The sequence below is a fragment of the Protobothrops mucrosquamatus genome, unplaced genomic scaffold (genome assembly GCF_001527695.2).
Source record: "Protobothrops mucrosquamatus isolate PMUCROS unplaced genomic scaffold, P.Mucros_1.0 scaffold4566, whole genome shotgun sequence".
Taxonomy (NCBI): Eukaryota; Metazoa; Chordata; class Lepidosauria; order Squamata; family Viperidae; genus Protobothrops; species Protobothrops mucrosquamatus.
The window spans coordinates 43,744-58,765 of record NW_015390469.1 but is presented as its reverse complement, the minus strand read 5'-3'; the positions used below and the strand labels follow the sequence as shown (position 1 = coordinate 58,765).

The window sequence follows — 15,022 nt, the reverse complement described above, 5'->3', positions numbered from 1 at the left end:
TGCTCCTCAAAGGGAGCCCCATGTAGAGAGCGTTACAATAGTCCAGGCGGGAGGTGACGAGAGCATGGGTGACTGTGCGCAAGGCGTCCCGGTCCAGAAAAGGTCGCAATTGGTGAATCAGGCGAACCTGATAAAACGCCCCCCTGGTCACGGCCGACAAATGGTCATCCAATGTCAGCCGTGGATCCAGGAGGACTCCAAAGTTGCGCGCCCTCTCTGAGGGGGCCAAAATTTCGCTTTGGATGTTTTGTTTTTTTGTAATATTGCTGGATGGCTGGCACAGGGCAGGGGAGCCCTCGGGACCCTGGAAACCCCAGTGGAAGCACAGATTGTGTTTCGCACTCGCACCCAGGCAGCTGTGCAGTGGGCCTGTACAGGTAGTCCTCGACTTACCACAGTTTGTTTACTAGCTGTTCGAAGTTGAAAAGGGTCCCTTCCCCAGTAGCTGCAGCAGCCTGTCACAACAGAAGACTGAATACGAAGACTTTGGGGTCTTTAAATGAATCTGCCCAAAAAAGCCAACACAGTGCTAGGCAGCATTAACAGAGGGGCAGAATCAAGATCACGTCAAGTGTTAATACCACTTTACAAGGCCTTGGTAAGGCCACACTTGGAATACTGCATCCAGTTTTGGTCACCACGATGTAAAAAAGATGTTGAGACTCTAGAAAGAGTGCAGAGAAGAGCAACAAAGATGATCAGGGGACTGGAGGCTAAAACATACAAGGAACGGCTGCTGGAATTGGGTATTTCTAGTTTAACGAAGAGACGGACGAGAGGTGACATGATAGCAGCCTTCCAGTATCTCAGGGGCTGCCCCAAAGAAGAGGGAGTCAAGCTATTTTCCAAGGCGCCTGAAGGCAGGACAAGAAGCAACGGATGGAAACTCATCATGGAGAGAAGCAACCTAGAACTAAGGAGAAACTTCCTGACAGTTAGAACAATTAACCAGTGGAACCACCTGCCTCCAGAAGTGATGAATGCTCCAACACTGGAGGTTTTTAAGAAGAGACTGGACAGCCATTTGTCCAAAATGGTATAGGGTTTTCTGCCTGAGCAGGGGGATGGACTAGATGACCTCCAAGGTCCCTTTCAACTTTTATTATTATTATTATTATTATTATTATTATTATTATTATTATTATTATTGTTGTTGTTGTTGTTGTTGTTGTTATTATTATTATTATTATTATTATTATTATTATTATTATTATTATTATTATTATTATTCGTTCCTGTCGTCAGTTCCAAATGGTTTTAGGTATCCAACACAGAATATCACCATTGGTTTAGTGACCGTTTGAGGTTACTACGGCACGGAAAAAAGGGACTTAGGATCGTTTTTCACACTTACGACCGTTGCAGCATCCTTGTGGTCACTTGATTTGCATTCAGATGTTTGACAACTGACTCATATTTATGACGGTCGCAGTGTCTCGGGGGTCACATGATTCCCTTTTGTGACCTAATAAACAGAGTCAATGGGAAACGAGATTCATTTAATGACTGTTTTACTAACTTAACTGCAGGGATTCACTTAACAACGGTAGTAAGAAAGGTCGTAAAATGGGGCAAAACTCACTCGACAAATGTTTCGCTTAGCAACATAAAACCATGGGCTCCCAATTGTGATCGTAAGTTGAGGACTACCTGCGGGGCCTTTGCAGAATTTGCATCCAGAGACCAAAGGAGCATCAGGGACTTTTGGATGGGCTTCAGACTTTGTACCCCCACCCCAGCTTGCTCTGGCTGAGGGTATTTGGGGGAAATTGCAAGCTCACTGACCCCAAGGAAGCCAGGCAGATTACTCTTGTGTGTGTGTGTGTGTCTGTGTGTGCATGTGCGTGTCGGATCAATCAAACAGAATAGAGTTGGAAGGGACCTTGGAGGTCTTCTAGTCCAGCCCCTTACTAAAGGAGGAGACTCTGTAGGACAAGCAGCTGTCTAGTCTCTTTTTAAAAACCTCCAGTGATGGAGCACCCACAACTTCTGGTGGCAAGCANATTACTCTTGTGTGTGTGTGTGTGTCTGTGTGTGCATGTGCGTGTCGGATCAATCAAACAGAATAGAGTTGGAAGGGACCTTGGAGGTCTTCTAGTCCAGCCCCTTACTAAAGGAGGAGACTCTGTAGGACAAGCAGCTGTCTAGTCTCTTTTTAAAAACCTCCAGTGATGGAGCACCCACAACTTCTGGTGGCAAGCAGTTCCACTGGTTGATTGTTCTTACTGTCAGGAAATTTCTCCTTAGTTCCAGGTTGCTTCTCTCCCTGGTTAGTTTCCATCCGTTGCTTCTTGTCCTGACTTCTGGGATTTTGGAGAATAGGTGGAACCCCCCCCTCTTCTTTGGGGCAGCCCCTGAGATATTGGAAGACTGCTATCATGTCCCCGCTAGTCCTTCAGACCTGGTTATTGCAGTGAGCTAATGATGCTCTGTGGAGCTAACGGTGACAAGGCTTTGAGTCATGATGTTGGGTTCTTAAAATTTAGAACATAGAATAAAAGGCTTGGAAGGGACCTGGGAGGTCTTCTAGTCCAGCCCCCTGCTCAGTCAGGAGGCCCTCTGCTATTCTGCACCAATGGCAGTCCAGTCTGTTCTTAAAAACCTCCAGTGTTGAAGCATTCACCGCTTCTGGAGGCAGGGAGTTCCACTGGTTAATTGTTCTCACTGTCAGGAAGTTTCTCGTTAGTTCCAGGTTGCTTCTCTCCTTGGTTTGTTTCCATCTGTTGCTTTTTGTCCTGCCTTCAGGCGCTTTGGAGAATTGGTGGACCCCCCCTCTTCTTTATGGCAGCCCCTCAAATATTGGAAGACGTTATCGTGTCACCCAAGTTCACATCTTCATCGTCTTTCTGTCTAAGCTCTTCTTAAAAACCTCCAGTGATGGAGCACCCACCGCTTCTGGTGGCAAGCTGTTCCGCTGGTTAATTGTCCTCACTGTCAGGAAGTTTCTCCTTAGTTCTAGGTTGCTTCTCTCCTTGATCAGTTTCCATCCGTTGCTTCTTGTCCTGCCTTCAGGCGCTTTGGAGAAGAGCTTGACTCCCTCTTCTTTGGGGCAGCCCCTCAAATACTGGAAGGCTGTTGTCTATCCTGTCCCCCCTAGTCCTTCTTGTCTCTAGACTGGCCAGACCCAATTCCTGCAACCGTTCTTCTTCTTCCCATGTTTTATGACGCTCCTCGCCACGGCTTCCTGGCGGTGGGTCCGGCGCACCGCCCCGGCGTGCCTTTCCTGTAACAGCCGGTCTGCTTTGCTAGGAAGTGCTCTGATTTCTTTGAATAATTAATGGAAGCCTCTCCAGCGTCGGGGACTGGCGGAGCCCCCCCCAATCTGCCGCCTCCCCCCACCTCTTCCCTCATTCCTGGGGCCTTTGGGGAAATGGAGATAGAATTAAATGCAGGTGCAGGAAAGGGAAGCTGCAGCAGTTAGGAAATTTCTCCTTTTTCGTCCACACAGACACCGGAGGGCTAGGCCTTTTTTTGGGGGGGGGCGTCAGGTGCAAGGCAGAGAGCCAGACAGCCGGCCTCCCCCCACCACCCCCCAAGTCGGAATCCAGGACATTTGGAGGAGGACGGGCAAGTTGGGAAAGAACGGTGGGGTTGTGCGATGGAAAGGCCCTCCCGAGGTCGTCTAGTCCAGGGCTTTTCAACCTTTTCACCCATTGTACCTCTTTTAGGACATGGCAATATCCGAGTACCACCAGTCGCCTAATAAGGTGTCAAAAACGTGATGACCCCCCCCAAAAAGGAAAAAAGTGATGAAGTATGAAGTCACCAATTTTTTTGACACCTTGCTAGGCGATTGGTGGTACTCGGATATTTTAGGATATTGCCATATTCTAAAAGTGGCACAACTTACAACAGTTCGCTTAGTGACTGTTGTAAGCGCCAGGATCAGCGCCAGGCTCCAGCTGATCGGCGATTTCGTGGGGCTCAGCAGAAGCGCCAGGATCAATGCCAGGCTCCAGATGATTGGTGCTTCTGTGGGGCTCAGCAGAAGTGCAAGGATCGGCGCCAGGCTCCAGTTGATCAGAAGCGCCAGGATCAGCTGGAGCCCGGCACTTATCCTGGCACTTCCGCTGAGCCCCGACAGCCCTGCAGCTCCAGCCATCTCTCACTCAGGCTTGTGTGGTGTTGCCACCACTTCAGTTCATTCCTCTCCCCCACTACCACTTCTCTAGGACGGTCACGTACCACCTGCCAGGTGCCAATGTACCACCGGTGGTACACGTACCACTGGTTATAAAGCCCTGGTCTAGTCCAGCCCGTTGGGACATGGTGGGAAAGTCATCTCTAAGCCATCCCGAAGCAGAGGGAGAACATTTGGGGGAGCGGAGGGGGGGGGCTCGGGTGCCATATCAGATACCCTTTTGTAGCAATTCCACCAGATTCACACATACTGTCATGCCTCCGTTGGAGCCTGAATCTGCGGAGGAAAATGAGCTGGAACGGGACCCTACGGAGGTCGAGGGAGAGGGGTCTGCAGTTTCAGAGGAATGTGGGAAGAGCAGGACCGAGGCAGGCCAGGGCCCTTCAGGATCGGGACAGGATGAACAGGAGAGACAGAGTTCAGGCGATGAGTAAGGGCCATCCCCTCCTGATCCTAGAGCATGGAGAGTGGAGAGGAGGAGGGAACAACACAGGCAGGCTCAGCTACTCGGGAGGAGAGCGTCCTGCCCCTCTCCACAAGGCACACCTGGAGACTGAGACTTAAGGAGACACTGTGGGGAGAGGCATTTGTCGGGAACAAACGCTGATTCCTTGGAGTTATGTGTGTGTTGTTGCTGATCTCTTGTTCTGTGACTTCTGCTTGGAAACCCGGAAACTCTGACCCTTGGACTGGCTGACAACTTTGCTTGGATGTTCAAAGACCTCAGATTGTATTTTGGCTTCCCTTCTGAGACTGCTCAGGCAAGCTTGTATTCACACAGACTCGTTAGGTTTTGGATGTATGTGTCATTCCTTGTTATCTCCGTGGCCTTGAGTAAATTCCTCTCCTAATCAGACTGTGAGTGAAACTGCTTGCGGCTGCTGAAAGTGTGTGTATGTGTGTTCTTGTGTTTGGAGGCTTGCCAGAAATGTGGGAGCATTTGGGGAAAATTTGGAGCAATTAAAGGGCGGTTTGAATTGCCAGTTGACTGCATTGCCTTGGTGCTGTGCCCTGGGTCATCACACACACACACACACACACACACACACACACACACACAAAGCAATAAAAACAGTAAAAACATCCAAAACAAATATACCTAGCAGTAGATATACGGGTAGCCCTGGACTTAAAAGAATTCATTTAGTGACCGCTGGATGTTAAAAAAAAAAGGCATTGAAAAAGCGACTCTGGGCTGTTTTTCACACTTAACGACTGCTGTGGTCACATGATCGACATTCAGGCGCTTGGCAACCAACTCGTATTTATGACGGTGGCAGGGTCATCGATGGGGGGGTTGTTGTAAAAGGGGGCAAAACCCGCTTAATGACTGTCTTGCTGAGCAACAGACATTTGAGGCTCAAATATCGTCGTAAGTCGAGGACTTGGCTAATTAGCCCTACAGACAGTCCTTGACTTGCAACGGTTTGTTTAGCGACCGTTCAAAGTTACAAGGACGCTGGGAAAAGCGACTTACGACCTTTTTTTCACCCTTACCGACCGTTGCAGCCTCCCCGTGGCCCCGTGATTGACATTCGGAGGCTTGACAACCGGTTCATATTTACGACCATTGCCAGCGTCCCCGGGGGTCCCGCGATCCTCTTTTTGTGACCTTTTGATGGGCAAAGTCAATGGGGTGTCCAGATTCACTTAGCAACCTGAGAAAAAGGTTGGAAAAAGGTGATCCCTCAGGTAACCCAGCCCCAAGCCACGTAGGGCTTGAAAAAAAGGCAACATCAGCAGCTGGAATTACATCTGGAAACATGCTGGTCATCAGTGCAGCTTATGCAGCTGTGGCGTTCCCTGTGCCCTGGGTCTGGCACCCTTTACAGGCAGTCCTCAACTTACAACAGTTCATGTAGTGACCGCTCGGAGTTACAACGGCGCTGAAAAATGTGATTTAGGATTGCTTTTCAGACTGGGGGAGGGGCTTTTCCGTCCTGGGGATCCATGCAAGTGGGGAGAAGGCTGTATCTGTATGCAGGTGATCCCCAACTTACGACCGGTCAAAATTACAACCTAAGATAGTCCTGGACTTACAACAATTTGTTTAGTGAGCAAAGTTACAACGTCGCCCAAAAAAGCAACTTATTGCCAGTTTTAAGCACTTGTGGCTGCTGCAAGCATCCCCGTGATCATGTGAGGAGTACGTATACTACCCACGCTGCTGCGTTCTGCATCAATTGCTTAACTTTTAAGAGATACACAAAGAAGCACTGGGTTAACACACATCTAGGCTGCGTCAATAGAGGGATAGAATCAAGATCACGTGAAGTATTAATACCACTTTACAAGGTCTTGGTAAGGCCACACTTGGAATACTACATCCAGTTTTGGTCACCACGATGTAAAAAAGGTGTTGAGTCTCCAGAAAGAATACAGAGAAGAGCGACAAAGATGATTAGGGGACTGGAGGCTAAAACATATAAGGAACGGTTGCTGGAATTTGGGATGTCTAGTTGAGAAGGACGAGGGGGGACATGATAGCAGTGTTCCAATATCTCAGGGGCTACCCCAAAGAAGAGGGAGTCAAGCTATTCTCCAACGCGCCTGAAGGCAGGACAAGAAGCAACGGGCGGAAACTAACCAAAGAGAGAAACAACCTAGAACTAAGGAGAAACTTCCTGACAGTGAGAACAATTAACCAGTGGAACAACCTGCCTCCAGAAGCGGTGAATGCCCCAACACTGGAAGTTTTTAAGAAGAGATTGGACAACCATTTGTCTGAAATGCTATAGGGTTTCCTGCCTGAGCAGGGGGCTGGACTAGAAGACCTCCAAGGTCCCTTCCAACTCTGTTATTCGATCTATTCTATTCAATTCTGGGGTTCCAGAAGCAGCATCCCAAGAAATCTGGTTAGCATTTGATTTCTGGAACAAACTGAAGTAAGATATCTGAGCCGGGTGGGGCAGATAAGCAGAAGGAGGGGTGGGGGAGAGGAAAAACAAGAATGGAAAATTGGAATTAAGACCGTCTGCCTGCAATTCCCGAGGGATCAGTAGGTGACAGTAAGCAAGAAACCTAATCCCCGTTGTCGCACGAGGCTCACAGCTGAAGTGTCGTTGGGCTGTTGCCTTTAAGGCTGTCCCCAGTATCGTCTTTTGAAAAAGTCAGCAGTAGCAGAAAACAGAGAGAGAGAGAGAGACAGCTAGACAGACAGCTAGGGCAACTTGAAAGTAATCCGCCAGTCCCTGAAAGTGGTTTTGCAACGGGTAGAAACTAGCCAAGGAGAGAAGCAACCTAGAAGTAAGCAGGAATTTCCTGACAGAACAATCAATCAGTAGAATGGCTTGCCTCAAAAAGTTGTGGGTTCCTGCATCATTGGAGATTTTCAAGAAGAGACTGGACAGCCCCTTGTCTGGAATGTTTTCTCTAAATGAATATATTTAACATCTTTATTTATATCAGTCAAGTCAGGCCCACAGGAGCATCATGAGGTAAAATCAACCCAAGAACATCATCATGAGGTAAATCGCAGAGCTCCCACGAAGAAAAAGGCGGGAAACGAGGAAACGCCCCCTTTTACTCACCGCAGCCAATCACAGAACAGATTGCCTCATGCAGGAGCCACCTCTCTCTCTCTCTCTCCAACCAATCAGCTACAACTGTGTATTCTGCCTCATGGTATAACTCCACTCTCCCAGCGACTACATTTAAATATCTTAGCAACGACCATTTGTTTGAAATTGTATAGGGCTTCCTGCTTGAGCAGGGGGTTGGACTAGATGACCTCCAAGGTCCCTTCCAATGCTTGTTATTGCTATTCTGTTATTATTCTGTCATTCTGAAATGCGTATCTGGAAGTTTGGGTAGTTTCAAAAAAAAAAAAAGGATGAAAAGCAATTTTCAGTTCATATGAAAGCTCATGAGCCAGTGCAAAATACCTTAATGCATAAAAATGAGGGCCAGGGGAAGAATTCCTGGTTGATTAATCATCACCCTTTTAACTGATTGACTTAATTTGAATACATTTTCATAACTGCTGCTACCTCTGCAGCTCGGTTTGGACCGAAAAAAGAATATGGGGGTTTGATCTTTGGCAAGTGAGATGGTTTAGGTTTAGGTTCTCCTGCTTGAGCAGGGGGCTGGACTAGAGGACCTTGAAGGTCCCTTCCAGCTCTATCCTATTCTAAGTGTTTTTGGCACAGGAATTGGTGGTGAAGTTGGCGCAGTTGATTCTTGACCCGTTGCAACTCGAAGCCGCTTTTTAAGGTTGCCATCCATTTTGTGATTTCAGGATGCCCTTCCTGGATTCCACTGGCTGAAGATGGCTTAGATTGGTGGTAGGCAACCTTGGCTCTTTTATGACTCGTGGACTTCAACTCCCAGAATTCCTGAGCCAGCATGGCTCAGCTTGGAAACCTCTCCCTTTCCCCTCAGCATGGCTGGCTCAGGAATTCTGGGAGTTGAAGTCCACAAGTTATAAAAGAGCCAAGATGGTCTACCTCTGGCCTAGGCCGCTTTATGACTCGTGGACTTCAACTCCCAGAATTCCTGAGCTGGCATGGTTCAGCTGGGAAACCTCTCCCTTTCCCCTCAACATGGCTGGCTCAGGAATTCTGGGAGTTGAAGTCCACAAGTCACAGAAGAGCCAAGGTTGCCTACCCCTGGCTTAGATGGTCTTGAATGATTCTTCGCTGATTAACTGTCTCCCGTCAATATAGTGGTGTTGGTTCTCGTGGCTGGTATCTGTTGAGCATGGTTGAGCTTCAGGGTTTGGTGATCGTGGTCTGAACAGCCACGGGCAAGGTGGTCTGTACTAACAGAAAAGAATATCCGTAGTTCAGGGTTGGACTGTGGGGTCCAACAACTCTAGGCTTGGTCGGTTTTGATGGCCATCACCAACTCATACAAGGGAACCATCTTCTGAATGGACTTGACCTCTTCTGGAGAGACCAAACATCTAAGGGAGACTTCCTGGTCTGGAAAATTTCTTTCTAGCCCCCTGGAAGACCCCAGTGCAACCCCAAAACTGGACACCAGAGAAGACCTTGGTGGACTTTTGCACAGTGGTGGAGGACAAATGGAGGAGGAGGAGGAGGAGGAGGAGGAGGAGGAGGAGGAGGAGGAGGAGGAGGATGACGACGACTATGGAGTCCTGGATTCTCTCTGACCTCAGTTATTTTCTTGCAGATGTTTCATTGCCCAACTAGGGAACATCATCAGTGCTAGAAAGGAGTGGGGTTTGCAGAGAGGAGGAGGAGGAGGAGGAGGAGGAGGAGGAGGAGGAGGAGGACAATGACGACGACGATTGTGGAGTCCTTGATGCTCTCTGACCTCAGTTGTTTTCTTGCAGATGTTTCACGACCCAACTAGGGAACATTATCAGTGCTAGCACTGACTTTGGAAGTTGTCCACCCATCTTAAAATTCTTGAGGTTGAAAGCTGGAGATTTCACACATTTTCCCTTGTGTCGTGCCCCCAAAATTCCTTTCTGACGCAGAATTTGAATAATATACACTTCCATTTATAATTATAATAATAACAATAAAGTTGGAAGGGACTTTGGAGGTCATTTAGTCCAACCCCCTGCTCAGGCAGGAAACCCTATACCATTTCAGACAAATGACAAATGTCCAATCTCTTCTTAAAGACTTCCAGTGTTGGAGCATTCACCACTTCTGGAGGCAGGTTGTTCCACTGGTTAATTGTTCTCACTGTCAGGAAGTTTCTCCTTAGTTCCAGGTTGCTTCTCTCCTTGATTAGTTTCCATCCGTTGCTTCTTGTCCTGCCTTCAGGTGCTTTGGAGAATGCTTGACTCCCTCTTCTTTGGGGCAGCCCCTGAGATACTGGAACACTGCTTATTCTGTCACCCCTCGTCCTTCTTTTCATTAAATTAGACATATTCAATTCCAGCAACCGTTCTTTATATGCTTTAGCCTCCAGTCCCCTAATCCAGTCCCCCTTATTAGGGTGGGTCATACAGTCAGCCAGATGTTTGGATTGGATCTGGCATTTTTAATCCATCAACTGAGTCCCTCCCAAGGACCTGGGATAGGCAGATATTCTTGTCTGAGTTAATTAAAGATATCATCACAGGATGTGACCTGTCCTAAATCAAGCTGCCTTTTGCAATAGACCGATGGTGACTTTGTCAATACTGATGCTCCAGATGTTTGGGGGTTGCACCCAAGTCGTTCTACTTCTATTTGCAGGTCTATGTGTTTTTCTGATTTTCTCCGGTTCTTTCTCTTCTCTTCTCCTGTCCCCAGCTACCGTCATGTCCATTATCCAGACTTTTTTTGTCTTTCTTATCAACAATCGTTAAGTTGGGAGTGTTTTGTGGCAGGCCGCTTGTCTTGTTTGAATTCTAGCCATCCCAGAGCAATTTATCTTCTTCATTGTTATTTTATCTGTTTTGGGGTCTGTTTCTGTGTTCCAATATTTGGGTTTTAAGACTTTTACAAGCCAGAGGATTAGGGCATCCACCTTTACAAGTTGGGCTGGTTGAAATTTAGTCTTTCAAAAATAACTACAGGTAGTCCTTGACTTACAACGGCTTATTTAGTGACCATTCGAACACCACTGAAAAGAGTGACATGACCTTTTTTCGCACTTACAACTGTTGCAGCATCCTGATCAAAATTCAGACCTTTGGCAACTGATTCGTATTTACGACGGTCGAAGTGTTCCGGGGGGGGTGTCACGTGATCCCCTTTTGTGACCTTCTGATGAGCAAAGCCAGTGGGGAGGCCAGATTCATTTAACAACCGTGTGACTAACTTAACAAACACAATGATTCACTTAACAACTGTTGCAAGAAAGGTCCTAAAACAGGGCAAAAGTCACTGAACAAGTGTCTCACTTAGCAACATAAATTTTGAGCTCAATTGTCGTAAGTTGGGGATTACCTGTACCAGGCCCTAATTGGGTTTTGGATCAATCCAGACAGCTGTTTCCTACAGCTGGATCTCTCTCTCAGGTTTCCTTTAATCTCCTAAATTTTCTCCTTCATTTATTAATTTTTTTTCCCTTCCTCCAACTCTCTTATTTCTCACGGACGGGTTTTGCAGAGTGGCATTATACTTTAATTACCCCAATAAATGAAACCGGTGCAGTAAATTTTCTTTATACCTAATATTACTCAGTTTGCCAAGTTCCAAAGCAGCTGAAACTCCTGTTTTTTCTCTCTCTCTCCCTTTCTGTACACGTCCAGGTGCCTAAAGTGTTGATTATAGTTCCCAGGAGTTTTAAGTATTTGTTATCTGGATTGCAATGCTCACAGTGGGCATTTTCCAGCTGTGGCGGAGATTATTGTGTCACGAAAATGTGCTTTCTTGGCAGAAAATCTGCAGTTCCAGACTTGACAAATACAGAGCCAGGCCTAAAAATATGTAGATAGTTCTCAACTTTCAACAGTTCCTTGAGTGACTGTTCGAAGTTACAAGGGCACTGGAAAAAAAAGTGACTTATGACCATTTTTCACACTTACAACCGTTGCAGTTTCACATGATCCCCTTTTGCAGGGGTCTTCGAACTTGGCCCTTTTATGACTTGTGGACTACAACACCCAGAATTCCTCAGCCAGGATGCTTTGAGACAGGGGTCTTCAAACTTGGCCCTTTTATGACTTGTGGACTTCAACTCCCAGAATTCCTCAGCCAGGCATACTGGCTGAGGAATTCTGGGAGTTGAAGTCCACTCCTCTTAAAGTCTACATCAGGGGTCTTCAGACTTGGCCCTTTTATGACTTGTGGACTACAACTCCCAGAATTCCTCAGCCAAGATGCTTTAAGACAGGGGTCTTCAAACTTGGCCCTTTGATGACGTGTGGACTTCAGCTCCCAGAATTCCTTAGCCAAGCACGCTGGGTGAGGAACTCTGGGAGTTGAAGTCCACTCCTCTTAAAGTCTATATCAGGGGTCTTCAAACTTGGCCCTCTTATGACTTGTGGACTTCAACTCCCAGAATTCCTCAGCCAGGCACGCTGGCTGAGGAATTCTGGGAGTTGAAGTCCACGAGTCCTAAAAGGGCCAAGTTTGAAGACCCCTGCCTTTTTGTGACTTCTGACAAGCAAAGTCAATGGGGAAGCCAGAGTCACTTAACAATCATGTTACTAACTTAACAACTGCAGGGATTCATTTAACAACTGTGGCAGGAAAGGTTGTAAAACGGGGCAAAAACACATTGACCAACACCAATTCTGCGTCCAGTTGTGGTTGAAGTCAAGGACCGCCTGTAGATATAGTTGCACCTGGAAGGAGAACGCAAGGAACTTGTCCTCATTGGACTACCCAGGACCAGTTGTTAGATGTTGTGTGGATTTTGCCCTCTGCTCTAAAGGAAGGCACAAAGTTGTGCACCCAAAACGATGCCGTTGAGAAGAATGAAACCTGGTGTGCAAATAAGAAAATTGGATTTCTTCTGCAAGTGTCTATCTGGGACTATCTCTCCACGAAGGAGAAAAAAGGGGCAGTGGGACAACTTTCCTGCCCTGAAGTTCTTTAGATGTTCTGGATTGAAAATTCTCAAAGCTCCAAGGTGAAATCTTTGGAGCTGCGGAGTCCTTGGTGTTCGCTGAGCTTGGTTGTTTGCTTGCAAACATTTCATGACCTGATTGGGTAACATGGGCAAGCTCCATTATGGTCGTATGTTGAGGACTACCTATAGAAGAAAATAGACTAGGACAGAGGTCCCCAACCTTTTGGGCACCAGGGACCAGTTCCGTGGAGAGAGGTTTTTCTGCGGACCGGAGGGTGCGTGATTTTGTGTGCTGCCTGCATCTCGCGGATGAGGTTTTGCTTGTTTGTGCGGCCCGGTTCTGGCATGCCGCTGCCCGGTACTGCTCCACAGCCCGGGGATTGGGGACCCCTAGACTAGGAGACCTCCAGGGTCCCTCCCAACCCTGTTAGTGTGCTGTTATGCTATTCTGCTATTCTGTTTCTCTGCTAATCTTTTATTCTGCTATTCTATTACTCTACTATTCTGCTATTCTGTTACTCTGCTAATCTGTTATTCTGCTATTCTGTTATTCTGTTACTCTACTATTCTGTTATTTTGCTATTCTGCTATTCTGTTACTCTGCAATTCTGTTATTCTGCTATTCTGTTACTCTGTTATTCTGTTACTCTACTATTCTGTTACCCTGATAGTCATTTACTCTGCAATTCTATTCTGTTACTCTATTCTTCTTCTAATCTGTTATTCTGCTATTCTGTTATTCTGTTACTCTACTATTCTGTTACTCCGTTATTCTATTACTCTGCTATTCTGTTACTCTGCTATTCTTTTACTCTGCAATTCTATTCTGCTATTCTGTTACTCTATTATTCTGCTAATCTGTTCTGCTATTCTGTTATTCTGTTACTCTACTATTCTATTATTTTGCTATTCTGTTACTCTGCTATTCTGTTATTCTATTTACTATTCTGTTCTGCTATTCTGCTATTTTGCTACTCTGCTATTCTGTTATTCTGTGTTATTCTGCTATTCTGTTAACTCTGTTTTCTGTTATTTGTTATTCTGTCTTTTGGCGTTCGAAGGGCGGCTGATCTCAGCCCCTGAAGAAGCTTGGGATCACATCCACTTAAAGACCCCCTTCTCCTTTCTCTCCCTCCCAGTGGCATTGGGCTGGCTCGGGCCCACTTCGAAAAGCAGCCCCCGTCCAACCTCAGGAAATCCAACTTTTTCCACTTCGTGCTTGCCATATACGACCGTCACGGACAGCCAGTGGAGATCGAGAGGACATCTTTTATCGACTTCGTGGAGAAGGACAGAGTAAGATCCCAACTCCTACGGGGTTCTTTCAAACATCTCCCCAAACACACACCGACACAGAGGAAATAGTCAGGGTGGAATATCCCCCCAAACCTTCCCAGTTGCAGTCATTTTGAATTTGTTTTCCGCCCCAGCAGCCATCAGAATCCAGCAGAGCTAGACGGTTGCTGGAGTAATATTGAAAATATCCTCGATGGCTCCCTGAGCGCCTTTTTCATTCACGTATTTATTTATTTATTGAGCATTTGTAGGGGGGAGGGAAGATAAACCGCAGACGACACAGCATATAAAAGAAAGAAAAGAACCAGGATTAAGTGGCGAGCAGAAACACCCAAGAATCTAAAATAGCATAAAGGGAACGTTGCTGCAACATATAATTATGACATAATAATAATAATAATAATAATAATAATAATAATAATAATAATAATAATAATAATAATAATAATAATAATAATAATAATAATAATAATAATAATAATAAAAATAAAGTTGGGAGGGACCTTGGAGGTCATCTAGTCCGACCCCCTTAAGGCATTATAAACCAGGGGTAGTCAACCTTGGTTCTTTTATGACTCGTGGACTTCAACTCCCAGAATTCCTGAGCCAGAAAAACCCCACAACCTCAACATTTTGCTTTATACTTCACAATGTTTCAGGTCATTCCTATAATAACAAAACCATTTTAATCATCAAAATCCAGCTTTCCGTTTTTTGTTTTTTGTTTCAGTTTCTGGCAAAAAGTCCAGAAACAGTTTCTACGTAGAAACAAAACTTGATAAATGCTCTTAGATTAAAACGGCCCTTTTCTCCTCCTCTGCCCACTTTGTCAAGTTACCTGCTTAGCGCGGTGTGAGTGTCTCCTTAAAACTATCGACTATGATATCTTCAGTCCATGCTAGAAATCTAATTTTCCATACAATTAAAGGATAGTCTTTGGGCAAAGACCCTGATCTAATAAAGATGACGTGTATTGGGCACTGTGTGTGTATTTGGGGGGGTGCCATCTAGATTTTCACACACACACACACACACACACTCACACATGCACACAGAGAGAGAAGGAGAAAGAAAGAAAAAACGAAAGAAAGAAAGAAAGAAAGAAAGAAAGAAAGAAAGAAAGAAAGAAAGAAAGGAAGAAAAGAAGGAAGGAAGGAAGGGAAA

At 46.1% G+C, this 15,022-nt stretch overlaps 1 protein-coding gene across 1 annotated transcript in view; it reads left to right on the top strand.

Annotated features, from left to right (window-relative positions):
- The window catches only part of LOC107299123 (transcription factor COE3-like), a gene marked incomplete at its 3' end in the record, with an annotated part of 60,490 nt that overhangs the window by 7,181 nt on the left and 38,287 nt on the right, over nt 1-15,022 (top strand). The window contains exon 2 of the mRNA XM_015828492.1: nt 13,702-13,858. Within this exon, the coding sequence (XP_015683978.1) occupies nt 13,702-13,858 (157 nt within the window). The remainder of the gene's footprint in view (nt 1-13,701; nt 13,859-15,022) is intronic.